This window comes from Piliocolobus tephrosceles, chromosome 12 (assembly GCF_002776525.5).
Source record: "Piliocolobus tephrosceles isolate RC106 chromosome 12, ASM277652v3, whole genome shotgun sequence".
NCBI classification, from domain to species: Eukaryota; Metazoa; Chordata; class Mammalia; order Primates; family Cercopithecidae; genus Piliocolobus; species Piliocolobus tephrosceles.
Genome location: NC_045445.1, coordinates 43,335,154 through 43,361,295, shown reverse-complemented (window position 1 = coordinate 43,361,295; position 26,142 = coordinate 43,335,154). Strand labels below are relative to the sequence as shown.

At 40.6% G+C, this 26,142-nt stretch overlaps 1 protein-coding gene across 10 annotated transcripts in view; it reads right to left on the bottom strand.

Annotated features, from left to right (window-relative positions):
* The window catches only part of CHRDL1 (chordin like 1), a 116,849-nt gene that overhangs the window by 33,114 nt on the left and 57,593 nt on the right, over positions 1-26,142 (bottom strand). For 6 of the 10 annotated variants that reach the window (XM_031936615.1, XM_031936620.1, XM_031936616.1 and 3 more), the window contains exons 5-6: positions 7,533-7,678; positions 5,986-6,079 (exon numbers count right to left, since the gene is read on the bottom strand). The exons of 1 other annotated variant lie outside the window; for it this stretch is intronic. In XM_031936615.1, coding sequence (XP_031792475.1) covers positions 5,986-6,079; positions 7,533-7,678 — 240 coding nt within the window. The remainder of the gene's footprint in view (positions 1-5,985; positions 6,080-7,532; positions 7,679-26,142) is intronic. 3 more of the 10 variants (XM_023203017.2, XM_023203016.2, XM_031936619.1) reach the window with 1 other exon arrangement.

The window sequence follows — 26,142 nt, the reverse complement described above, 5'->3', positions numbered from 1 at the left end:
GTATGTCTGTTTGCAATCTTAGATATTATATCTTGAAAAAAAAGTAGGCACCAATATCCTAAAAAATCTGTTTCTTTGCTCTTTTTGTCTGATCACTGGAAAAATTATCTTGAATGAGATGGAGGCTTTTTCATTCAGCCAAGGCTTTTTGTAAAAAACAAAACAAAACAAAAAACAGTGATTCTAATGGATACAGATGGATCCTAGTTAATTTCGAGAAGCAATAAGATATAATTTTAACCAATTTTTTGAACCGAAATGAAAAACAACTCTAGTGTACTGTATGTCAAGCAATATTCATTTAACCTTAAAAGCCACATGTATTGTTTATTCAAACCTCAGCTATACTCTGAGTGGTACCCTATGAAGCTGTAATGGGTTGGCTTTCTGGTAGTGGGAGAAATGGAGAACAAGTATTTGAAAAGTGGCCAAAAGCTAGGCTGAAATTCAGACTGTTTCTAACTCCTGTGGCTTCCATTAATCTCTGGTGGCTTGAGCAGGTCAGAGAAGTAAACCCTGTTCTCTCAAAAGGACTAAGTGTACAATGAGATTCTGAGATACCCATGAAGATAAGCCTCAGAGAGCAAAACTAAGCCAGCATGTGGCCACTTTTGAACCATACAAGACAACATAAATAGGGTAGCCATAGAGTGGATTTATCTCAGACAATCCAGTTTTATTGCCTGTTTTTCTGGCAAGCATAATTATTAAGATTGCAGCTCTTGTTTTCAAAATGTGCCTCGGTTGAGATGGTAAATTACATAGTCACTCTAATCATAAGGCAAAGGGACATGAGACAAACCCTTAGACAGGGGAAGTGTTCTCTGTATTTTTTGAGGGAGAAGTTGAAATCCGCAGAATCAGGGCAAAGTGGAAGACAGCAGGGAGGAATAAACCCATTGTGAAGTCTCTCCTTACCATGTGCTGGGTTCCATGGGGGAGCACTTTAATGCCAGCGCTCCATACCAAAGCTGGAGATGAAGAAGTGAGTAGAAGCAGATGACCTTAGGGAGCCTCTGCCAAACATCTAATTCTATAAATTCTGCTGGGAGGGAGCAAGTGTGTTGAAATTTGAAAGAAGCTTTAAAAGGAAACTAGTATAAGGATTCTCCATTGATAGGCATTTGAGCTTCCAATGATGATATACAGCAATATATACAAGAAATCTGCCAGTTCTGTAAAGCACAGAATTAGAAAAAACTACTTTAAATTTCAAATGGAAACAAAAAGAGCCCATATAGCCAGGACAATCCTAAGCAAAAGGAACAAAGCTGGAGGCATCATGCTATCTGACTTCAAACTATATTATAAGGCTACAGTAACCAAAACAGCATGATACTGGTACCAAAACAGATATATAGACCAATGGAACAGAACAGAGGCCACGGAAATAATGCCACATATCTACAATCATCTAATGTTTGACAAACCTGACAAAAACAAGCAACAGGGGAAAAGACTCCCTATTTAATAAACGGTGCTGGGAAAATTGGCTAGTCATATGTAGAAAACTGAAACCGGACCCCTTCCTTACACCTCATACAAAAATTAACTCAAGATGGATTAAAGACTTAAATGTAAGACCCAAAACCATAAAAATCCTAGAAGAAAACCTAGGCAATACCATTCAGGACATAGGCATGGGCAAAGAATTCATGACTAAAACACCAAAAGCAATGGCAACAAAAGCCAAAATAGACAAATTGGATCTAATTAAACTAAAGAGCTTCTTCACAGCAAAAGAAACTATCATCAGAGTGAAAAGGCAACCTAAAGAATGGGAGAAAATTTTTACAATCTACCCATCTAACAAAGAGCTAATATCCAGAATCTACAGGGAACTTAAACAAATTTATAAGAAAAAAAAACAAACAACCCCATCAAAAAGTGGGCAAAGGATATGAACAGACACTTCTCAAAAGAAGACATTTATATGGCCCACAAACATATGAAAAAAAATTCATCATCACTGGTCATTAGAAAAGTGCAAATCAAAATCACAATGAGATACCATCTCATGCCAGTTAGAATGGCGATCCTTAAAAAGTCAGGAAACAACAGATGCTGGAAAGGATGTGGAGAAACAGGAACACTTTTACACTGTTGGTGGGAGTGTAAATTAGTTCAACCATTGTGGAAGATAGTGTGGCGATTCCTCAAGGATCCAGAACCAGAAATACCATTTGACCCAGCCATCCCATTACTGGGTATATACCCAATGGATTATAAATAATGCTACTATAAAAACACATGCACCCGTATGTTTATTGCAGCACTGTTTGCAATAGCAAAGACTTGGAACCAACCCAAATGCCCATCAATGATAGACTGGATAAAGAAAATGTGGCACATATACACCATGGAATACTATACAGCCATAAAAAGGATCAGACAGTTATTTTCTTAAAAAATACTTTATTGTCAAATGAAGTACTTTATTGTTTGGGTTGTCAATATAAGATCTTAGCATTTTTAACAAAATAGCTCCTTTGAGAAATACCAAAACACACACAACGGGGGGCTTCCTGCCAATAGTAGCAAGCCAAATCTGAAGAAGAGTACAAAATTATTTGTCCAGAAAAATCATAAATACTTATAAAAAGTGCATTGTGAGAATACATGTGTTTTCAGGAGGAAATCAGAAGAGAGTGAATAGAGAAATTATGAGCTGGATGGTGCCCACCATACACACTCTGTTCTTTCAAAGGAGATGTGGTTAAACAGATCCAAGTTTATGGTAAGAAACAGAATCTTTCCTTCCAAGAGCAGTCCCAATGCATCTGCTGGATTGTTACCATATCTGGCTCCTGGAAAGATGGTCATCACACAGTCTGTTTCTCCTGGTAGCCTCAGAAGTAAGAGTTCCCAAATTTGCTTTGCTTCCCCAAGTTGTGAGGCAGTATAATATAACGGATAAGAGAACAGATTGGAGCCAAACAGCTTGGATTCAAATCCTGGCTCTGCTCCTTCCTACCTATGTGACTTTGGGCAAATGAATTAACCTCTATGTGCCTCAGTTTCCTTATTGCTAAAATGGAAACAATAATGCCTACCTCATAGGGTTGTGAAGATTAAATGAATTAGTATATGCAAAGCATTTAGAATTGTGCTTGGCACACTGTGTCAGCTAAATGTTAGCTGTTATTCCTAATCCCCTTTCTTCCCATTCTTTGCTTCCACTTCTTTTTCCTCATTCTCCTCAAGGGTAGCTTACACATGGGGGATATCTGGCTTAAGGGACTCCCACAAGTGTGCTATATATTTAACAAAGAAAAGGGTTTGGATCAAACCGACAAACAAACAAGCAAACAAAGCTTAGCAAAGATAACTGTATGCCTGCATACTGAAAAGGAATCATTTCATCTCCAAGTCATTGGAAGAAAGGGTCCTGGAGATATTTTAAAAAATGACTAGAGAGATTTCTTCGGCTTGTGCCTTCTAAACTGGCTTAGAATTTCTCATAATTATGCTAGTCCTCTATTTCCAATATTTTAAAAAAGAGTTTGCATCTTAATTAAAATCTCTTTTCTCTCTTGGTTAAAAATGAGGCTTGACAGGACAGATATCTGCTTAACTGGCAGAGGTACAATTTACAAAGTTATAAAGTGAAGTGTTAAAAATCCAAGTACCTGCTGGGCAAGGTGGCTCATACCTGTAATCTCAGCACTTTCGGAGGCTGAGGCGGGTAGATCACCTGAGGTAAGGAGTTCAAGACCAGCCTAGACAACACGGGGAAACCCCGTCTCTACTAAAAATACAAAAATTAGCCAGATGTGGTGAGCGCCTGTAGTTACAGCTACTCGGGAGGCTGAGGTGGGAGGATCGCTTGAACCCAAGAGGCAGAGGTTGCAGTGAGCTGAGATCACGCCACTGCACTCCAGCCTGGGCAACAGAGTGAGACTCTGTCTTAAAAAAAAATCCAAGTACCCAAATAAAGTAGAGTCCTGTGCTACCACATCCATGAACTCAAAATAAAAAGCAGGACAGAGAGAGGAAACTCAATGACCTACCCATGTTGACTGCCTGGTCAACCTGAAAATGAAAAGCAGTCATTGTATACACTGCTCTTCTTTCTCATGCATCTTTTACCTCTGTTTGCACTGTCAGTCAACAAATAAGGGTGATTTCTATAAATTGTTGGAGTCTAAGCTCACAAAGACTATTCTAATGTGAGTAATGGGCACATCCAATGGTGTTTCTGGGCAGCTATGGAATTCCTTCATGGAGTTAGAAAGAATAAGACTGAAGAAAGAGTGGCTTTAACCACTCACGAAGAAAGGTTGAATAAACTCATCCAACTACAAAGTAGCAAAGCTGGGATTAGAACCAAGGCAGTTTGGCTCCAAAGGCTCCACTCTGAACCACTACTGTGTTCCCAGTCCAAGCACTCGTTTTCTCACACTGAAAAGAGGACTACCCTAACCATCTTGCTAGTCTCTCCACTTGCATTATTGCCTCCCTCCAATCTAGTCTGGACAGAGTAGCCAGTGAGATCTTTTAATATGTTAATTGGATCACTTCATGCTCTTTCTCACAACCTTCCAATAGCTTCCCAATGCATTAAAAATGGCATCCAAAATCCTTCCCATGGCCCTCAGAGTCCCGCATGGTCTAACTCCTAGTCACCTCTCCAGCCTCATCCCATGCCAGTTTCAACCACAGTCACTACATTTCAGCCACACTGGTCCTTAGGTTCTTTGAATGCTCTAAGCTTTTCCCTGCCTGGGGCCTTTGAACTTTCTTTTCTCTCTACTTGGAATGCTCTTCTTTGGGCTCTCTGCATGGATGACTCCTTTTTATCTTTCAGGTCTCAGCTTAAATGTCACCTTCTCACAGAGGCCTTTCTGACAACTCAATCTAAATAAACTACTTATTTTTTGTCTCAGTCCTTTGTTTATTTTCTGCATAGTACTCACATTGTCTGTATTTTCATGTTTGCTTATTATTTGTCTTTTCTGGTGAGTTCCATAAGAGCAAAGAACGTATCTTGGCTGCTATGTATGCTATATATATATTGTTGTGTACGTTGTGTACTGCAAAAGGATGCCACAGCTACAGGGGTGCATTCTTTGGGATTTTCTGAAAAATGGCAATAAAGTATCTTACGTAAGGGAATCCTTTTTGTAACTCACATAAAGATGCCATATGGTCTAGTACCGCCCTATATGTCTACTGTATTTATCAATATAAATACCCCAATTCTAGCACAATGCTGAGCATACAGTAGATGGTCAAAAAATATGTTGACTGGACAGAAGGAAAGAGGACAAAATTAGGATATTGCCAGTGGGAAAGTGGGAAAAGGGAGAGATGCAGATAACTGCTGACAGATTTGGTAATTTGAGAAGAGGTAACAAAGGAGAAATTAAAGGGGATTAGATTACATTTGATCCCAGGAACCTAGAGAAAAAAACTGGTGCCATTATATATACATATATAGAAACCTAAAGAAGAAAAGACTGATGTGAGAAGATAATTCAATTTTGAATATAATTTGAGAAAATGCTTTCTGTTTTTGCTTTTATTGAGTTTGTCACCATCTTATTATGGGGTTTTAAAAATATACCTAAATTTGCCCTGCACAGTCTTCAAAATGGCCACATCAGTTCTTTGCAAGGTCCACTCTTCCTTTTAAGGCTATGAACAAAAATAGTCTGTGTTTTATGATACAATAATTTAAGGGCCAAGCTAGAAGGGATTAAGGATGGAGAAATAAATATATTCACTTTCACATTTGATGACTCTCTCCCATCCTCCCCTGAAGCACAGCAATCCATCCAGTGTATTTTTTTTTTTTTTAAGACTGTGGTCTTTAAAATCAATGCTTTAATTACTTTTTCCCTTTGTTAATTGAACCACTTTTAAAAACTAAGGCTACCATAAAAATTACCTTTTCCTAGGACACTGGACAGGCATTTTCCTCCTTTCTGAATTCTACTACACAGAATAGCACCACCCAGGGGTCTTGGGATATAACACACCTACCTCTGCATACCCGGCAGCAGGAATCTGGAACAGAGACTGGGAAGGCACAGGTTAATTTGGGGCAAGTCTTGAGACCACAATACACATTTCCCTCCTGCCAAGGAGAAACAGAATTAAGATCAGAAGCATCTAGGATAAGTGTAAAGGCTTCACTTAATACCTGAGATAGAGTAGGGACTCAGAACATGGCATGTCCTTCCCCCCAGCTCTCCCATTGTCAGTTCTGGGTACTTCCTACATTTTATTACGCATTATTTTTTTTCTCCTACAATTCCTCCATGCCAGAGACTAAGCCACAGAAAAGTTAGCAATCCTAGTCGAGCATCATGGTCTAAGGTGGTACAAAGTAGTCTGTCAGGGATGCTATTGAGCCTTTGAACCACCAATTATAGTCTTGTTTCTTTCTTCTCTTTTCATGGCATCCTTGGTCCCCCAGCTGGATTGGGGGTTTAAAGGAATGAAGATTTATTTCATAGCTTCCATTTGTAATATTCACTAGACTCTCCCTTCCAAACCAAAGGAATAAGCTCTCTGGGATAATACAAAACTATACAAGATGATCTGATGGTCACAGCTCAGTCTTGCACAAGGCAAGGGAGAGGATAAAATTTACTTGCTGGTTACATCTGTCTTTGCAATAATCCTGACTTCCTAAATTTCTATCTTCAAAATGTTATTCCTTAAACCTTGTTCTTAGTTATTAGAAGAATATTCTTCTAGGTCTAGAAGGGTTCCTGGAAGGCCATTAGGAAAGCAAGTCCACAATGAAATTCTCCTAAACTACTGAGACACTATATTCTTACTAAAAGTCCTAAAGGGAAGAGATTCTATAGCTTCCCTTGACAATCCAGTGCTTAATGCCACTTGCAGGCAGAAAAGTTGTCACTACATCTAACTTCATTCCTTCATGCTTCAGTTTAAACGCTCGTTTTACTCCATTTTCTAGTTCTATCTATTATATTCTCTGGACTGCATATTAGATAAGATATAATTGGTATACGTTGTTTGTAAAGTAAATGCAGTTCTTCTGGCAAGTAATATCCTGGTAGTCATCATGACCAAGCATTTATAGAGAGTTTTCTCATTGCAGGGCACTAGGAATTAACTGGTTAGTAAAATACTTCAGAGATGGGAACAGACAACTCATTTTCTTATTAATTGGAGTGAGTGGCCCTAGATAGTCAAAGTGACTTTTCCACCCATAGCATTCCCAAAGCTTCAAATAACTGTGAGTCCTTCAGATGAAGGCTTTGGTGGTATAATTATTATGAAAAGGAGCGCCGATCAACACAAACAGCTCACCTTTGCCCATTTAAGTAGTCCTACAGCTTTAAGACCGGGATATGACAGGGCCTGAGTCCTACAACAGAGTTGTTCAGGGTTGGTGAAGATCAGGGAGTTTGGATTGGCAAGGAGGCTTACGATTTAATGCAACTCATGTTTTATTCAAACACCTGACAGTGCAGGCACAAATGAAAGTACAAATACAGAGGAAGCTCTTGTATTTGGGTAGGGCCTGGCAGGAACGTTAAGATGTAGGGTCTTACCGAACAGCTGCACTGGGTGCATTGATTGGGTTGCCGATTCTGAAAGAGCCCTTCAGCCACGAACAGCTCTCCATGTTGGTAAGTTGTCCCATTGTACTCGCAAGACTTGCTGGTCACCTTATTGTTCACTGAGGGCAAGGAGTCTTCTAGAACAGGGTGGAGAAAAACCACACTTGAGTATTGGCATCATTGAAAAGAATTTCATAAATCCCAACAGCAGACGGAGCTGTACTACATAGAGGGAGTTTTAAGACAGTCCTTGCTCCAGTGGCCAGTGATTTTAAATAACATTAAAATAGCCAGACAAACATAGCAGCTGACATTACCATCTATCCATCCATCCATCTATCCATCCAACCATCTATCCATTCTTTTATTTGTTGACCATTTACCGAGCACCTACTATGTGCCGGGAATTGTAATATGTGTTAGAGAGGGATCAGAGAACACGGACAAGGTCTCTGCCTAGATGGAGCTAATATTCCTAGATGAATAAGATATTATCTTTCCTCAAAGAAAGGAGTCCATGCTACCTCTATTTAATCTTTTCCCCCGGTTGCTTCAGAAGGGGACCCATCTATTATAATTGCCCTGGTAGCTTTATTCCCTCAACATTTACTTATTTATTTATTTATTTATTTATTATTTAGAGATTGAGTCTCACTCTGTTGCCCAGGTTGGAGTGAATGGTGCGAGCTCTGCTCACTGCAACCTTTGCCTCCTGGGTTCAAGCGATTCTCGTGCCTCAACCTCCCAAGTAGCTGGGACTACAGGTGCCTGCCACCATGCCTGGCTATTTATTATTATTAGTAGTAGTAGTAGTAGAGATGGGGTTTCACCATGTTGACCAGGCTGGTCTCAAACTCAATTGATCCACCTGCCTCATCCTCCCAAAGTGCTGGGATTATAGGTGTGAGCCACGGCACCTGGCCACCACCCACATTTTAAATCACTTTTGTGCTTATCTATTTGTTCCAGCCTCTGTGGTTTTGCTTATTTTTAATCCCTCCACCAAGACTGTCCACTCCCCCACTCTTTTCTACCCATTGAAGTCCTATCTGATCTTGAAGGTTCAGCTTACGCCCCCTTTCCTCCACGAAGCATTCTCTAAATAACTCCAGCCACAATCTGGACCTCTCAAGGCATCTAATGTCTGAAGCACACAATATGACATTTGAATATTATTGAAACTCATATTTGTGAATTATAGTAACCTAGCAGACCATTTACAAAGAGATTTCACATATATTGTTACAATGGAGCTTTATAACAACCCTGTGAATCAAGTAGGGTAAATTATTTTCTTCATTTTCATTTTAGGGAAATAGGGTTGCTGAGGTTATGTGAATTATTTGAAGTCACAAAGCTAGTGAGTGGTGAAAAAAGGAACTGAAACCAACAATAGATACAACCAGAGCTTGGAAAGTGCCTGCCATGAGACAGTGGAAGGAGAGAAATCAGGGGAGCTGTATGTTTCATTAAGGAGGGGCTTACAGAGTTGAACCATCCTTTCTCTCCATCAGTCAAAACTATAAGGAATATGAATCTAGTTTATGGTGGGTAAGTTGTACCTCAATGCAACTGTTTAAAAAAACAGGCATGGTGGCTCACGTCTGTAATCCTAGCACTTTGGGAGGCCAAGGCGAGCAGATCATGAGGTCAGGAGATCGAGACCATCCTGGCTAACACAGTGAAACCCCGTCTCTACTAAAAAATACAAAAAATTAGCCAGGCATGGTGGTGAGTGCCTATAGTCCCAGCTAATCAGGAGGCTGATGCAGGAGAATGGTGTGAACCCAGGAGGTGGAGCTTGCAGTGAGCCGAGATTGTGCCACTGCACTCCAGCCTGGGTGACAGAGCGAGACTCCATCTCAAACAAAACAAAACAAAACAAAACAAAACAAACAAACAAAAGAATGGAATCGTTCTCAGGATGCAGTGAAAACGATAAGGCTAACAATAATAACATCCATAATAATAATAATGCAATAATAGATACCATTTATCAAGCCCTAGCTATGTGCCAGGCAGGAGTGAGTGCTTTTACATACATAATCTCATTGGCTCTTACTAATAATGTTCTGATGTAGACATTATAATTATGCCCATTTTGCAGATGAGGAAACTAAGGCTTAAGAGATCAATTGACTTACCCAAGGTGACACAACTTGCAAGTGGCAGCACTAAGATACAAATTGATGTCTGACTGATTCTAGAACCTTCTCTCATAGCCACTATCAAAAAGAGTGCCAATCACTTTAAACCTATAATAAGGAAGGGACCATTTAATTAAAAACCAAAACCCAAACCACTAGAACATGAAGGCTATGCTGTCCCTAATGTTGTGGCCTAAAATACCCAGACAACAGACAATGCGCTTCCTTTGGCTTCAGTGATTTGGGTAACTAACTCAATTCTATACTTCGCTATCTAACATCTATTTCTGAGTAATTCACTCTTAGAGTGTTAACTACTCATTAATGGCCCTTTACAGGATATAAAGAAAGTTCTTTACTTTTGCCTTATAAAGACAGCCTTAGCTCCTAGAAAGAGTTTAACTCATACTAATTGACTCTCTGTCTGGGCTAAGAGGCCCTGCCCCTGCCCACAAGCGTATACAATCAGACAGCTGCAGCTGGCAGACATGAGTGAAACCCGTCAGAGAAAGGACAGAAGCAGACCCATTTGCCCCCTGGGCTCTAATTACTCCAAATCTCAGCATTATATGGTGAAGGAAAACTACAGTGACCTACAAAATAATATTTGCCATGGCTTTTACAGAAGCTGGCAGATGTTTGGAATACCAAACAAACAACAACAACAAAAAAAGAAGTTTGGAATTATTTTGCCTCAAAAGAATGTGGCTTGATTTCTGAACCAGGTCTTCTACCAAGGGATCAATGGCAAGGCAACTGCAGGATGAGATTTTCCAGTGGAAGAATGGTCTTGAGAATCTTCCTTGCAATAGTCTTCTGAGTAACCTGGCATTGGCGTCTTATTCTACTCAATAGGAGATAAGGAGAAAGAGGAAGAGAAAGAGAGGAAGACATAGTAGAATCAAAGAAAAAGAAACCAATTATGGTCATGCTTAAGGCCAGTTTTATGCAATAAAAGTCTTAACATCTTCTCATTCTTATTTCATTCTTCCAACACCCTTAATGGTGTGTATGTTGGCGGTGGGGGCGAATTACTGAAAATGAGGCTACTAGTACTCCAAAAGATTTGTCCCATGTCACACAGCTGTTTAACAGGAGAGCCAACTCAGAAATATAGCTTTCCTGCCTTCAAATTTGTGCTCTTCACAGAATGGGTGTTAAAGCTTCAGAGTAGCATCACTGAGTTGTAATCCCAACTCAGTGGTACCGACTCCCCACAATCTTGTACAAGGCACTTTACCTCTTTAAGCCTCAATATTTCTAGGAATGCAATATGGACTCAAATCTCCCCTTGCATCTTTAGAGGGCCAACACAGCATGCTTCCTAACTGCAGAAGGAAGAAAAGCCACCTCACACTTTACCTTCTCCTCTCCCAGATTTTCCAAGTTGGCTGGGCTAGTAACCACTATCCTTGGAACACATTCCGGGTTCCTGACTGAAAACTAGCAGAAAATCACTTCAAAGCAAAGCTGGTTACAGGGCCTCTCAGGGAATGCTACAATAGCAAGGACCAGGCTGCATGGCTTCTAGCCTCCCCCATCTCTTCTGTTTCTAGTCAAATTCCCACTTAGCACTAAAAAGAGAACTGGAGAAAAAAACCATCATAGGGTGAGCAGACAAGCACTAAGCCATGTGACCACAGATGTGTTGGTAAAGAGGAGGTTTCTTCTCCCCAAGTGAGGGATGATCTCATATGTAAGCAGAACTATGATTTCCGGGATGCTCAAAAAATACCCCCTTATCCTAAATGTCTCTTACCACCTTTTCTCACACTGATGCTGAAAATGCCACTATTGGAAGTCCGTTCCTCTAGGTTAAATGGCTGCCTTTTGCAACCAGATTTTGTAATCCCAAGACTTCTTTTTTTTTTTTTTTTAAATTATACTTTAAGTTCGAGGGTACATGTGCATAACGTGCAGGTTTGTTACATATGTATACTTGTGCCATGTTGGTGTGCTGCACCCATCAACTCGTCAGCACCCATCAACTCGTCGTTTACATCAGGTATAACTCCTAATGCAATCCCTCCCCCCTCCGCCCTCCCTGTGATAGGCCCCGGTGTGTGATGTTCCCCTCCCCGAGTCCAAGTGATCTCATTGTTCAGTTCCCACCTATGAGTGAGAACATGCGGTGTTTGGTTTTCTGTTCTTGTGATAGTTTGCTGAGAATGATGGTTTCCAGCTGCATCCATGTCCCTACAAAGGACACAAACTCATCCTTTTTTATGGCTGCATAGTATTCCATGGTGTATATGTGCCACATTTTCTTAATCTGTTCTGTCACTGATGGACATTTGGGTTGATTCCAAGTCTTTGCTATTGTGAATAGTGCTGCAATAAACATTTGGGTTGATTCCAAGTCTTTGCTATTGTGAATAGTGCCGCAATAAACATACGTGTGCACGTGTCTTTATAGCAGCATGATTTATAATCCTTTGGGTATATACCCAGTAATGGGATGGCTGGGTCATATGGTACTTCTAGTTCTAGATCCTTGAGGAATCGCCATACTGTTTTCCATAATGGTTGAACTAGTTTACAATCCCACCAACAGTGTAAAAGTGTTCCTATTTCTCCACATCCTCTCCAGCACCTGTTGTTTCCTGTCTTTTTAATGATTGCCATTCTAACTGGTGTGAGATGGTATCTCATTGTGGTTTTGATTTGCATTTCTCTGATGGCCAGTGATGATGAGCATTTTTTCATGTGTCTGTTGGCTGTATGAATGTCTTCTTTTGAGAAATGTCTGTTCATATCCTTTCATGTCTAAAACACCAAAAGCAACGGCAACAAAAGCCAAAATTGACAAATGGGATCTAATTAAACTAAAGAGCTTCTGCACAGCAAAAGAAACTACCATCAGAGTGAACAGGCAACCTACAGAATGGGAGAAAATTTTTGCAATCTACTCATCAGACAAAGGGCTAATATCCAGAACCTACAAAGAACTCAAACAAATTTACAAGAAAAAAACAAACAACCCCAAGACTTCTATGAGAGGGTACACTTACACCTTGTCACTAACACCTCAGTGTCAATAACTGCCACAGGCCTTTTTTTTGTCCTTCATAGCAACTGGCAAATTTTACCACGAAGTCTATGGTTCCACTTCACTGCTTTTTGTACACCTTCTCTCCTCTCTTGGTGCTACCCTTCTTCCCACATGCTGGAACCAAGTCCTCATACTGACTGCTATCTTCCTCACTCTCCCTATCCTATAAAATGATCATTTCCATAGTAGGACAGTTATTGGATAGTCAGAAAAGCAGCTTGCACGTCAGGAGAAAAGTCTGCTCCCAGTGTTATAAATACGAACCTCCCCAGAGCTTTCAGAGATCACTTGCTAATCTCCTTGATGCCAAGTCATCTTTTCTTTTGCCATTACTGCCATTACTTTGGTTCCTACTTTTCTTCTGATAGCTGAGCCTGATTCTAGCATTTCTTTGGTTCTCTGTCATTCTACTGATACAGTCCTGGAACACTTGCAGGCTGTTGGGGGAGGGGGGTGGTGGGTGGAGAAGAGACATGGAAATGAAGGTAAAGGCTAGAAAGAAGAGGTTATATTCTCTTTAATTACCCATGACACACAGAGAGACACATACATCCAACAAAGTAAAACCATATCATGTAAAGGGCTTTACTCCAGATCTCAGAAATATATGGGAAGAGAGAATGACAAAAAGGCCACGAAAGAAACCCCTAGAATAGGATGCTGTTCCTTTGTGCGTATCTCACAGCGATGCAAGAGAAAAAAAACTGAGCCTGGTCTCTGGGGTCTGCAAACATTGGTCTCTGAGGTCCCAGCTGCTATGATCTGAATATTTGTGTGCCTCTGAAATTCATATGTTGAAATTGTAACCCCCAAGGTGATGGCTTTTAGGAGGTGGGGCCTCTGGGACGTTATTAGGTTATAAGGGCAACATCCTCATGAATGAGATTAGTGCCTTTATTAGAAGAGGCCAGTGGGAGCTTGTTTGCCCCTTCTACTATATAGGCTCACAGGGAGAAGGCATCGTTTCTGAACCAGAAACCAAGCCCTCATCAGAGAACAAATCTGATGGTACCTTGATCTTGGATTTCAAGCTTCCAGAACTGTGAGAAATAAATTTCTGTTGTTTATAAGCTACTGTTTATGGTGTTTTGTTATACCAGTTCAAACAGACTAAGACACCAGCTTTGGCATGTCTTGGTTCTGTGATCTTAGGAAGGTTTCAGTATGCCTTCTACTTTACATGGCTGTGAGGTTTAGTGATAATTAATTTTAAAAGCCCAAAAGTATCTGGTACATAACATTCACAATAAATGGTAGACAATGTTGCTCTAGAAAGAGGGCACAGACAGGAAAGCAGTAAAGTTGAAGAATATGAAGGAATTTTCCCAATTTCCATGGATGATAACTAATTGAAAGGCATTTGCTTTGTACTGATGTGTATGGTAGGTGCTATGGAGACATGAGTCAAAACACTATTTCTCTCTTGTTTTCTTACTCCTTCAACAAGCACTTGTGGAGGTCTTTGACTATACCTGGCACTAATAGATACTTGACTATACATTGACAATACCTGGCACTATGTTACGTTAAAGCTACAAAGAAAAAGCGGACATTCCCCTGACTTCAAGTAAAATCCTGCTTTCATTGGAGGGGAAGACACAAAAAGGTGTTAAATGATAATGTATATAAACAACACATAAAGGTTCATAAAGGAAGAGAGGTCAGATAATCACAAATTGCCATTGTTAAGTGAGGAGGAGTATCAACTGCATCAATAAGGATTCAGGTTAGATACTAAAAAATATTCCTTGCTGAAAGGGTTATTAGAAACTGAAACCACAGGCCAACTAGGCATATAGGGAAATTATTTTCAAACTAGGTTCTGTGCTGCTTTAGGATTCTTCAGAGGTACTTGAGGGATGTGAAAAAAAAATCCCTTCCCCATTTCTACTTCAACAGAATACGTCTTACTTATAGTGAATGTGTTTTTATTAGTTTTTTTATGATTTCATTTGAAGAAAGGGTTTGCTGCCATAAGACACTGTAAAACACTGGAATAGAATCTCTTCACATATTTGTTGTTTGGGGATTAAAATCCTATTTGTCCCTAATATATAAAGAGCTTCTAGAAATTGACAAGAAACAGATTCATAACCCAACGGTAAAAATGAAAAAAGGATATAAATAGACAATTGACAGAAATGGAACTACAAGTGACCCTTGGACATGAAAAAAATCAACCTCATTCATTAGAGTAATATAAATTAAAACTGCAATGAAATACCATTTTTCTTATCAGATTTAGAAAAATCCAAAAGTTTGAATAAAACACTCTTAGTAAGTCTGTGAAGAATTGATTAAAACACAATGAAGGGTAATTTAGCAATATCTGTTCATTTAAAAATACATATATATTTGACCCAACAATCCCATTTTTAAGAATTTATTCTACAGATATACTTGCACGTGTGAAACATATAAAAGTTATTCATTGCAGCATTGTTTGTAATGGTTAAATATGGAAACAACTTCTATGTCCATTGACAGAAATCTGGTTAAATAAATGATGGCTCATTCTTATAACAAAATATTATGTAGTTCTATAAAATAAGTTCTCTGTGTACTAATACAGAAAGATATATTATTAAATGATGAAAACAAGGTGTAAAATGATGTACACAATAGACTACTTTTTATGTAAATGAAAAAATATTTTAAAAGTATATATATTTATATTTGCTTACATTTCCATAAAAATCTGGAAAGATATATAACTACTAAAAGTTATGGGGGAACTACATGTTGTAGGGAGAAGATAAGAATTGGGTGAGCGTGGGACAGGTGAATAAGATATTCTATTGCATTCTTTTATATGTATACCTAGATATATAATCATATACACATGTACATATACATATGCATTCATATTCTTGAATGATATAAATGTATTCTTCATTAAATTTGAAGACTATGTTTGAAAAAACTTCTACTTGAAGGCCATAGACTAGACTAGGTGAACATTTTGGGTCCCTTCCAACCATAGAAAATCAATCCTACAAAGCTGGTCATCAGAAGCCCGGTTGTATTCCTACTAGTGGGAGAGATCCTAGCTATGACTTTGTGTTCCCAGTCTTATTCCAGTAAGTGGGTTCTCTTCGTGGACATTATCGAGCCCTTCCATCTGGGCAAAGTGGAGGTTGTTACACTGCTTTCTAAAACAGTGTTAAAGTAATTGTGTAAATCTGAGCTGTCTTTCAGTCCTTGGCCCAAATGGAAGGAACACAGACAAACAAGGGTGCTAGTGGGAAACCACCCATGGCCTTCTACCAGAGCATTGCTGCAATGGAGGGAGGAGCAGCTGGGATCTAGCTGCATCTCAGTCAGGCAGAGTAAGAGCATACATACGGCATGCAACAAATCTTGCAGAATGAATGTATCAAAAACAGTGGGCTGGGCGTGGTGGCTCACACCTCTTAATCCCAGCACTTTGGGAGGTGGAGGCAGTGGATAACCTGAGGTCAGGAGTTCGAGTCCAGCCTGGCCAACATGGTGAAACCCCGTTTCTACTAAAAATACAAAAAATTAGCCAAGCGTGGTGGCGGGAGCCTGTAATTCCAGCTACTCCAGAGGATGAGGCAGGAGAATTGCTTGAACATGGGAGACAGAAGTTGCAGTGAGCTGAGGTTGCGCCACTGCACTCCAGCCTGGGCAGCAAGAGTAAATCTCTGTCTCAAAACAAAAACAAAAACGAAGAACAGTGGGTGTCTGCAGCCTCCCCCAACCTCCAAAAAGTAACAATGCTCATATTCTGAGGCTATGTGGATTCAGATGACGTTTTCCTTGGGATGCTCCCTGAGATCAGAGGTACTGCTTCAAATGGGTCCATCAGTTGAATCAGTGATGCCTACCTTTAGATTTCTTTTTTTTTTTTCCCCAGCACTCCAACTGCCATCACTTCCTTTTCCCCTGGGCCTCTTGATGTGACGACTTAACTAGATCTGCTTTCCTTGGGTAGAGTCCAGTGATTTCTAGATTTTCCCCAAACTCTCCTCCCCCATAAAAACTTAACTCTTCTGTGGTCCATCACATTGAGGTCATGCTGGCAGGCCTTAATACTAATCCCATTAAGTAATTTATACTGAAATGAAAATGGAAGACAGTGTTTTAAAACAGGGTCCTTTGCTAGATAATTACATTGTAACATAGGCCTTTGATGTTTTATTCATAATGAGGCTGTAGAGCATAGGGTAAAGAGTGTTAAACTTTCTAGAACTTAAGACTTGAATGAGGGAACTTGCTGAAAATGCAGCTTCCAAGACCTTTCCTAGGGGGAGGAGAAGCCTTACTTCATACTGTCCCATTTGGATTCAAATTAAAGCTCCATTAGTAATTACTGCTTGTTAGCTGAGCAAATTCTTAGCATCTCTGAGTCGCAGCTCCCCCATCTATAAAATGGGGATGATAATGGTACCTACCCCATAGGTTGCTGTGATGATCAAACAAAGTAAGACATATAATCTGTTCAGCATAGCACCAAGTACATATTAATGCCCAATAAATGCAATTGTTGTTCTTTTACTACTAGCTATAAATGGTAGGGTTTCTGGAGGGCAGAAAGCAGGCTGGTAGGGAAAGAGATGTGGGGCTACTTAACCCTTACAGCGGTCATCCTCTTACCACACTGGCAGACCCTGCCTCTGTATAAGGCTTATGCTGAACTCCAAAGTAGCAGTGACATTTACTTTTCAGTCAGTATTATATACTGTAAATTTTAGAAATTCTCAACACCTGTAATGTAATGACAAGGTTTGTTTTTACCCCGTGCAGTGTTTCACAGTCTTTCACTGCCCTGTAAAACTTCTCAAAAATTGTCAGATCCCAAGTGGTTACTAGAGATTCACTTCTGAGCCATCACATCCACTAAGAATCCTTTTATGCCGCAGCTCCTGGGTGAACACCATCTGCCCCATTTTCCCATCTCAGTGGGAAGACCATCAGGTGTGATTTAGCCAAGCAGTTGCTTTCTAGCCAGAGCTATTTACCAAACACATAGACTCTACTTTGGACTTAATGAGGACCCCAGACAGGTGAATTTATGCTCAGAAGGGTCACAAATGTTATTTGTGATTACGAGTAGTCCTAAAAGGCATGGAAGAGAAAGAGTGAACTCCTTGGCCAACACTCCCATTTTTATTTTATTTTATTTTATTTTATTTATTTTATTTTAATTTTTAGAGTTGGGGTCTCACTCTGTTGCCCAGGCTGGAATGCAGTGGTGTGATCATGGCTCATCGCAGCCTCAAACTCCTCGGATCAACTGACCTTCTTGCCTTAGCCTCCTGAGATGCTAGGATTACAGGCTTGAACCGCCATGGCTCCCACTGTATCTTAACCATCGTTTCCAGCGTCCTCTCCTGCAAAATGTTTTCCAGAATTGCTAAACAAAAGTAATCGTTGATTGGTTTGACTTTCATCTTTGTTTTAGGTCACTATTGAAGGTGCTTTTCAGAAAGGATTTAATATTTTTTGGTTTAGGAAGCCTCTCCATTTCCACCTTCATGCATCCTTTGGCCTCCCACCCTTCATTGCCCACTCTTGTCTTGCCTTTTCAAGAAAACGTCACTTGATTACTTCTTTGTGGGAAGGGAAAACAATCAGCAGGGCAGATTGCTCCTGCGATGGTAGAGCTTCCAAAGGTGGTAAGTTCATCATGTCCCTAAACTCTCTTCCTCTCCACTCTGCCAAAATGCCTGAAATGCCCCCAGATTCAATCATTAGTTAGAGAAGGGCCCTATCTTTCCCAGAGGTTTAATATCTTCACAGTAATGAGTGCACAAGACTGGAACTATTCCCCAGTAAAGAGAAAGGCGCTGTTGGGGGGAATCCCACAATGAGACACCACTTCACATCCACTAGGTTGGCTATAATAAAAAAGACAATAATAACAAGGGTTAGCAAGTAGGTGGAGAAATTGGAACCCTTATACACTGCTGGTGAGAATGTAAAAAAAAAATAATAGTACAGCTGCTTTGGAAGATAATCTAGCAGTCTCTCAAAAAGTTGAGCATAGAGTTACCAATATGAACCACCAATTCCATTCCCAGGTATATACACAAAAAAATTGAAAGAAGGAACTGCAACAGATATGTGTACATGAAAGTTTATAGCAGCAGCATTATTCATAATAGTTAAAAGATGGAAACAACGCAAATGTCCATCAGTAGATGAGTGGGTGAACAAAATATGGTATATCCATAAAATATAATATTATTGTTATAGTGGATGAACCTTGAAAAATTCTGCTAAGTGGAAAAAAAAGGCCAGTGACAAAACACCACATACCATATAATTCCATTTACATTAAATGTCCAAAATAGGCAAATCCACACAGAGAGAAAGAAGAACAGTGGATGCCAGGAGCTGGGGAAGGGGAGAATGGGAGTGACTACTAGTAGGTATGGGGATTCTTTTAGAGATGATGAAAATATTCTGGAGTTAGATAGTGGCGATGGATGCAACATCTTGTAAATATACTAAAACCAACTTAACTTTACAACATAAAAGGGTGAATTTTACAGCATGTAAACCTCAGTATGTATGTATACCTCAATAAAGCTGTTACCAAAAAAAAAAACAAAACTAATCTCCAAACATTATACAATACAAACACAAAGGCTGGGTATCAGACTGGAGCAGGCCTGGGAAAAATGAAGGTGCTTTGTAGGTGATAGGCAGGTGAAGAAGAGAAAGGTAAATTAAAAAGAAAAGGAGAATCACAAATGGGTAGAGGGCGTCAATCTCAAGTCATAATTTTGCCCAGTGCCCCCAGCCATGGTGTATCCACTTTGGGAGATGGAGTGGGTCAGCCAAACAGCTCAGCTAAAGGAGGGGGTGATGGGGGGAAGATTTTCCTGCTTGAAAGCTTCCAGGAGACTCTGTGGGATCACACCTTCAACAAGACTAGTGGCCTCCCTACTTCTACCATTGGCCCAACCCCCAGTGAGGTCCCAGGCCAGGAAATTCTTGTAGCAGATTCAGCAGATCACTCTGCAGCTAAACAGACAGACACAACACTCTGTCCCAACCAAGAAGGTGCCGAGTGAGAGGAAACAGTCATCTGCTGCTCCAGCTGGCGAGAAGAGAGTGGAAGAGGGCGCTGAAAGCTCACACCCTAGTCTAATCCCAGCTCCCCCGTCCTCATCCGGACCCCATCTGGAGGCTGTTTTTCATCCCACTTCCGTCAATGTTTCAGCTGCTGTCAGTCAGTAGCTGACCCTGCCTGAATATGCCATCTTGTCAGACAGATGGCTAGGAAGGATGGCTTGAGGAGAGGGTGTGCAAGAAAGGGCCATGTCTCTGTGAAGCAGAGTGCTTGCAAATGGCATAGATTTGGGGTTTTTTGCGGGGGCCGGGGGAGAGCCCATGTATTTCTTAGCTAAGTTTCACTATTTGCTTGCTGTATGATGGAACTGGTTTTGCATCTCTGGGCTTCAGTTTCTAAATAACTTTCTGTGTGGATATGTGTATGTGTGTGTCGGAGGTAATCATTTCACCTGCTTCTCTTTCACAGGGATATATTATAAAGAACAAAAATGATTAAGTTTTTTTAAAAGGTTCAGGGAGTAAAGAAGCAACATACAACAAAGTCAACTGATTATGATTATCTCCTGCTTACCAAATACATTCTATCTGAAGGCAAAAAGAGATGTATAATTTTGTCTGCTTTGGTGGTCCAGTGTCCAGAGTTACTACATCCCATAGAAGTTAGAAAAGTCCCTTCAGCTTATGATGTGCTGCCTTATAGGTAGCAACTCTAGTCTCGCAGTGTCAGTCACCTACTTGTGAGTAAGCACACCCAAAGGTTGGAGTTCCATGTGTGGCAGCCACATCACAGCATGGCCCAGCCAGGGTCATGAAGTTCATGTCAAAAATGTATCCCCTGAGGATATGCCACTTGGCTAAAGAATGCTCTACCTCTGACTGGCCAATTCTGCCCTGACTCATGCTAACCCCAACTTTCCTCACAGACTACTCTTTGCTTACTCACATCCAGCCCCCAGGGCCCATCAAATACACTGTGATTTTCTGCAGCAACTCTCATGGTCTGCCTGTCTGTATCCTACAGTCTAGCACCTAATATAAAAGTATGCTGCTTTTTAAGTGATCAATAAGTACAAAGGAAACAGGGTTTATGCCTTCTACTTCTCTATCTCCTGCTGGCTCTAGCGTTGGAACACAGCATGCTGGCCGGGCGCAGTGGCTCACAACTGTAATCCCAGCACTTTGGGAGGCCGAGGTGGGTGGATCACCTGAGGTCAGGAGTTCGAGACCAGCCTGGCCAACATGGTGAAACCCTGTCTCTACTAAAAATACAAAAATTAGCCTGGTGTGGTGGCAGGCGCTTGTAATCCCAGCTAGTCAGGAGGCTGAGGCAGGATAATTGGTTGAGCCTGGGAGGCAGAGGTTGCAGTGAGCCGAGATCACACTGCTGTAGTGCACAGTTTGTGCTGTAGATCGCAGAGCCTGGGCAACAAGAGCAAAACTCCGTCTCAAAAAAAAAAAAAAAAAAAAAAAAAAAAAAGAACAGAGCACTGCAAGAAGGAACAAATATTCAAATAGTCATACATGCTAATTTTGAGAGTCCAGTATTAATTCCATTAACATATAAATACGCATATCCAGAGGCAAGGTGGTTCTTCATTTAAGGCCAGATAGCTGGAGAGAAATAAGTATGATTTTCAAAAGTGATTCAGATGTGAGTTACAGAATCGATTTCTTCTGGGAAAAGGGTCTGTGGGTTCAATCAGAATCCACAGTGTTTCATGATTCTCAGTGTTTCATGACCCAAAAGAAGTACCCTCTCTGTTGCCGTACAAAGCAGGGGGGCTGTGGATTTCACTTCAGCAGTATGAGATCTCTGCAAGCAACTCTGTCCAGATTCTATGGCTCTAAGGTTATGCACACTTGTTTTCAGCTTTCTGTGTGCTGAGAGTACTTACTTGTGATAGTTTCTCACAATCCAATCTTCAGAGACAATCTCTATGTTCTTTCCTGTCAAAATTTCTTCTTTCACTTTACTGAACAGCTTTATCATCAGCTCCATTATTCAGCTCATGGACCATTCCAATCTCATTACATAAGCCTCCTAGGGTTCTATCTCCAAGAGGAAACTGGAAATGGCCTTATCTTTTGACAGACAGAAATGAGGCCCAGAGATGCCAAGGGGACACTGCTATTTAGTGCCAAAGCAAAGATTCAAATTTAGGTCTCTTCATTTTACCTAGAGCCACAAAACATGAGGGCTAGAGAAGCCCACTAAAATCCAGTCTAATAATTGAGGAAGATAAAACACAAATCCCTCTGTTTTCAGAAGCTAATTCCTCAACCTCAAATCTTCATGTGAACTTGGATTATGTAGTTCAATAAAAAGAATCCCTTCCATGGTGAAACTGATAGATTTGTATTATTCCTTTGCTACTGTACTATGGGTTTTAAAAATCTCTAATTACCAGGAACACCTCCTGTTAAATGTTAAATCAATGATTCTTCATGATGCCTCATTGTTAATGACAGGTTACGTGATAATGTGTCACTCACTGCCTTCCTCTTCTCCCTGAATAAATTAAGAATGAGTCCTACTATTACTTGGTTAGTTCTAATCCTTTGAGAACTAGGGTGTTTTTTTTTTTTTTTTTTGAAGGTCAGTGACCCTTTGAAATGGACAAATTAGTCACTACCCTCAAGCAGCATTTACAGAAACAATGTGAGGCATCTGCATGAGACAGTGGGGAGTTCAGTCAAGCATTCCTTTGTATTGCCTACACCAGCATTTCCCAAGTCTGCTCCGCAGAGCACTACTAGTCCACAAGATGCTCTGTGAAAACAAAATTCTGTGCTTAAATGAAGTTGGGAAAAGATCCATATTCAACATTCACAGTGTCCCTTTCAATGTGTTAAAAGGATCTCACAAGTCCCATAGTAAAGAAACCTGTTTAATAACAACTCAGCATTTTCTCTGACTTTACTTATCCACCAGACTCTTTTTTTCACCTAAATAAAAACTATGAACACCCTAGAAACACTTCTTGGAAAGCACTGCCCTGCACCACATCAAAACCTAGATATTTTGAGGATCTGGATATTCGCCATCTTGTGGACATTACTATCTGCCAAATCCAGGACCCCACTCCCAACTTTAGTCACACTCAACCTTCAGCTAAGACCTAACATGTTTCTCCTAGATGACTGATAGCATCTCCAGTATCTTTTCTTTCATTAGCAAGCCCTATAAATCAAGAGAAAACGCTCCCCTGTGAAATACTGTATAGTGCTAATAACCAGAACCACTTGCAACAACAGCTCAATGACATCAGGCACCTGGAGACACAAAGAAGTTAAGTCCAAGAGGTGATATTTTTCCTGTATATGATGAGAAGCCAGGGAAGTTATTTAAGTAGTGAAATGATTTGATGAGATTTACATTTTTGAAAAACTATTCTGAGATGATTAGAAAAGAGATAATGAGCTTGGGGGCAGAATATGTCAAGAGGTGACTGAAAGAGCCCACTGCTATCAGATTACGCACTAAAGGAAGAAAAGAGGCACTCGGTACTTGAGGATTAATTGAGAAAAGTTATCCCCCCAATGCACATATTATTTTGTTTGGAAAACTGTTAGCAGCTGGTTTCAGAAAGTGGTCCCTGGAGGCCACTGGCAGAGGTTGCAAGGAAGGTGGTGGCACACAAGGCTCCAGGCTGCTGGAGCAGTGGGAATGCTGTTAGGAAAATCCAGTCTACCTCTTCCTGGAGACCAAGGGAAGCAGCTCATCTCCCATGTCATGGAACTATTAGAGGAAAAGACAAAGTATCCTTTTGCTTCTCCTAGGAAATTCTTTAAGAACCCAGACCAAAATTCCTGATGCGGGGAGAGTCATTTAGTTAAGACTACACAACACACAGAAAGGAAAGGGAAGGTGTTAGGAAATCTAGATTCTAAAGAACTCCACCACTGATTGCCATAGGATGGTGACAATTCCTTAGGAAAGAAAGGTGTGAAAAGTAAAAATATGTCAAATATTAATAAAAATTTCCAGTTCGAAACTGGGCTTCTTCTTCTGGCAGCCAGATGCTCATATTAAAGTGATTAGAGTGAAAAGTGATGATGGGGTCAGAGATCAAACAAATAAATAAGGTATATTATCATCTTTGGACTTACCAAGGCTGGGAAAACAATATGAGATTCAGTCATTGCTTTAGACCAATAATTCTAAAAAGGGGAACAAGGAGACCATGGTATCTGGTGGGAGTGGTTTCAAACTCCACATACCACCTCATCCCTGATTGAGAATCACTGCACATGATGAAAGATGTCACCGATAGGAGTATAACATATGCAAACAATTTAGAGGCAAAAAGAGTCTGAGGGTCACAGTTCCAATAATGACAATAATCACACCAATAAGATTAGGAACTAATATTTACTGGCTTGTGCTTACACTGAGCTGGCTCTGTGCTCAGGGCTTCAGGTTGATATTCATTAGTTTTTTTCTCCCTACGTTCACCCTCTAAGGTGATTATTGCTATTACCTACAGTTATAGATGAGGAAACAAAGGCTAGGAAGTGGTCAAACCAGAAGTGACCCCAGAAGTGGAGCTATACTATATTGCTCTAGAGACAGATTTTGCATTATCTGAAACTTCAGCTAGGATAAAATAGCCACCTTTTTCTGACACTGTAATGGCTTTTCCTAAGTTCTTCCCGCTATTTCCTCCAGAAAGGAAACTACTCTCCCTCACACATGGGCATATAGAAGGTCCAAAGACTATGAGGTAGCTAATCAAAAGGAAGTACTTGACCACCTTACCTCATATTACCTTTAAATGGCTGCAAAGAATGAAAGAGAGGGGAAGGAGACTATCACTGCGGGTTGTACCTTCTTGAGAGGAGAAGGAAGGAATGTTTAAGAACTGCAGATTACTTCACTATTTACTGGGCCAATAGAACAATCTTGGAAAGAACAACTCCCTCTGCAGAACCTAAAAATAGTGTCTAGATAGCCAGCTCCTCTTCTCCAGAGACCACCAACTCTCTACTCAAAGTGTGGTATGGGGACCAGCAGCATTAACACCACCTGAGAACTAGTTAGAAACGCAGAATCTCACACCTGCACCCCAGACCTACTGAATCATCATCTGCACTTCAATAAGATTCCCAGTGATTCAGATTCTAAGAGTTCATCTTAATCAGAACCTTCAATAATGCTGTAGAAACAAGTCAGCTTCTCAAAGGTTAATGAGTAGTGAGAAACTTTTTTACTACCCGTACTGGACAAACACATGTCATATTTGTTCCATATGGCCTCAGTCCACATGTCGCTGAGGTATAAATGCAGGCAATCTTAGAACTGAGCTCCTTGCCATCCATAACCTTTGTTTCCAACTCCCATCTCTGCAAGAAATGTCAAATACAGAACAGGATTCTAGGAAAGTGAGGGTATCTACCCCCAATTAAAAAAAACAACAACAACTTTACAACTACAGTAGTACTTCTCAACTGGGGCCAACTTTCCCCCAGGGGACATTTGGCAATGTCTGGAGACATTTTTGGTTGTCACGAGTTGAGAAGGGTACTCTGGCATCTAGTGGGTAGAGAAGCTGCTAAACATCCCAAAATGCACAGGATAGACGATATGACAAAGAATTATCTGGCCCCAAAGTGTTTGTGAAGCTCCAGACTAGAAAAAATAATAGATACAAATCATCTAATTCCTAAATGTTTGAAATATAGCTAGGGAGAAAAAGAACATAAAAGTGCTTTTGCCATTCTTGTGAACAGCTTTAGATTAGAGAGCAAAGATCTAGCTGTCCTCGAAGAGGTGATGCACTCCTTTGGCTCACATCAAACTTAGAGTTGAGTCTTTGAGCTGAAGTTCATTTCCAAAACTACACCATATAAAACCAACTGCTCAGGAAGTCACGATAGACACAGAAAAATCTTTTTTCACAAATACCAGTCTTCAAACCGAGCATTAAATAAAACAAGAAGCCATGCCTTATTTTTTCCTCCTGTTCTCAACAAACAACATATATCATGAAGTAATTGAAAATAGAAAAAACCTGAACCGAGAAGTAGCTATGAGAAATACCACACCTGTAATCCCAGCACTTGGGGAGGCCGAGGTGGGCAGATCACAAGATCAAGAGATGGAGACCATCCTGGCTAACACTGTGAAACCCCGTCTCTACTAAAACTACAAAAACATTACCCGGGCATGGTGTTGGGGGCCTGTAGTTCCAGCTACTTGGGAGGCTGAGGGAGGAGAATGGCGTGAACCCGGGAGGCAGAGCTTGCAGTGCGCCTGTAGTCCCAGCTACTCGTGAGGCTGAGGCGGGAGAATGGCATAAACCCGGGAGGCGGAGCTTGCAGTGAGCTGCGATCCGGCCACTGCACTCCAGCCTGGGTG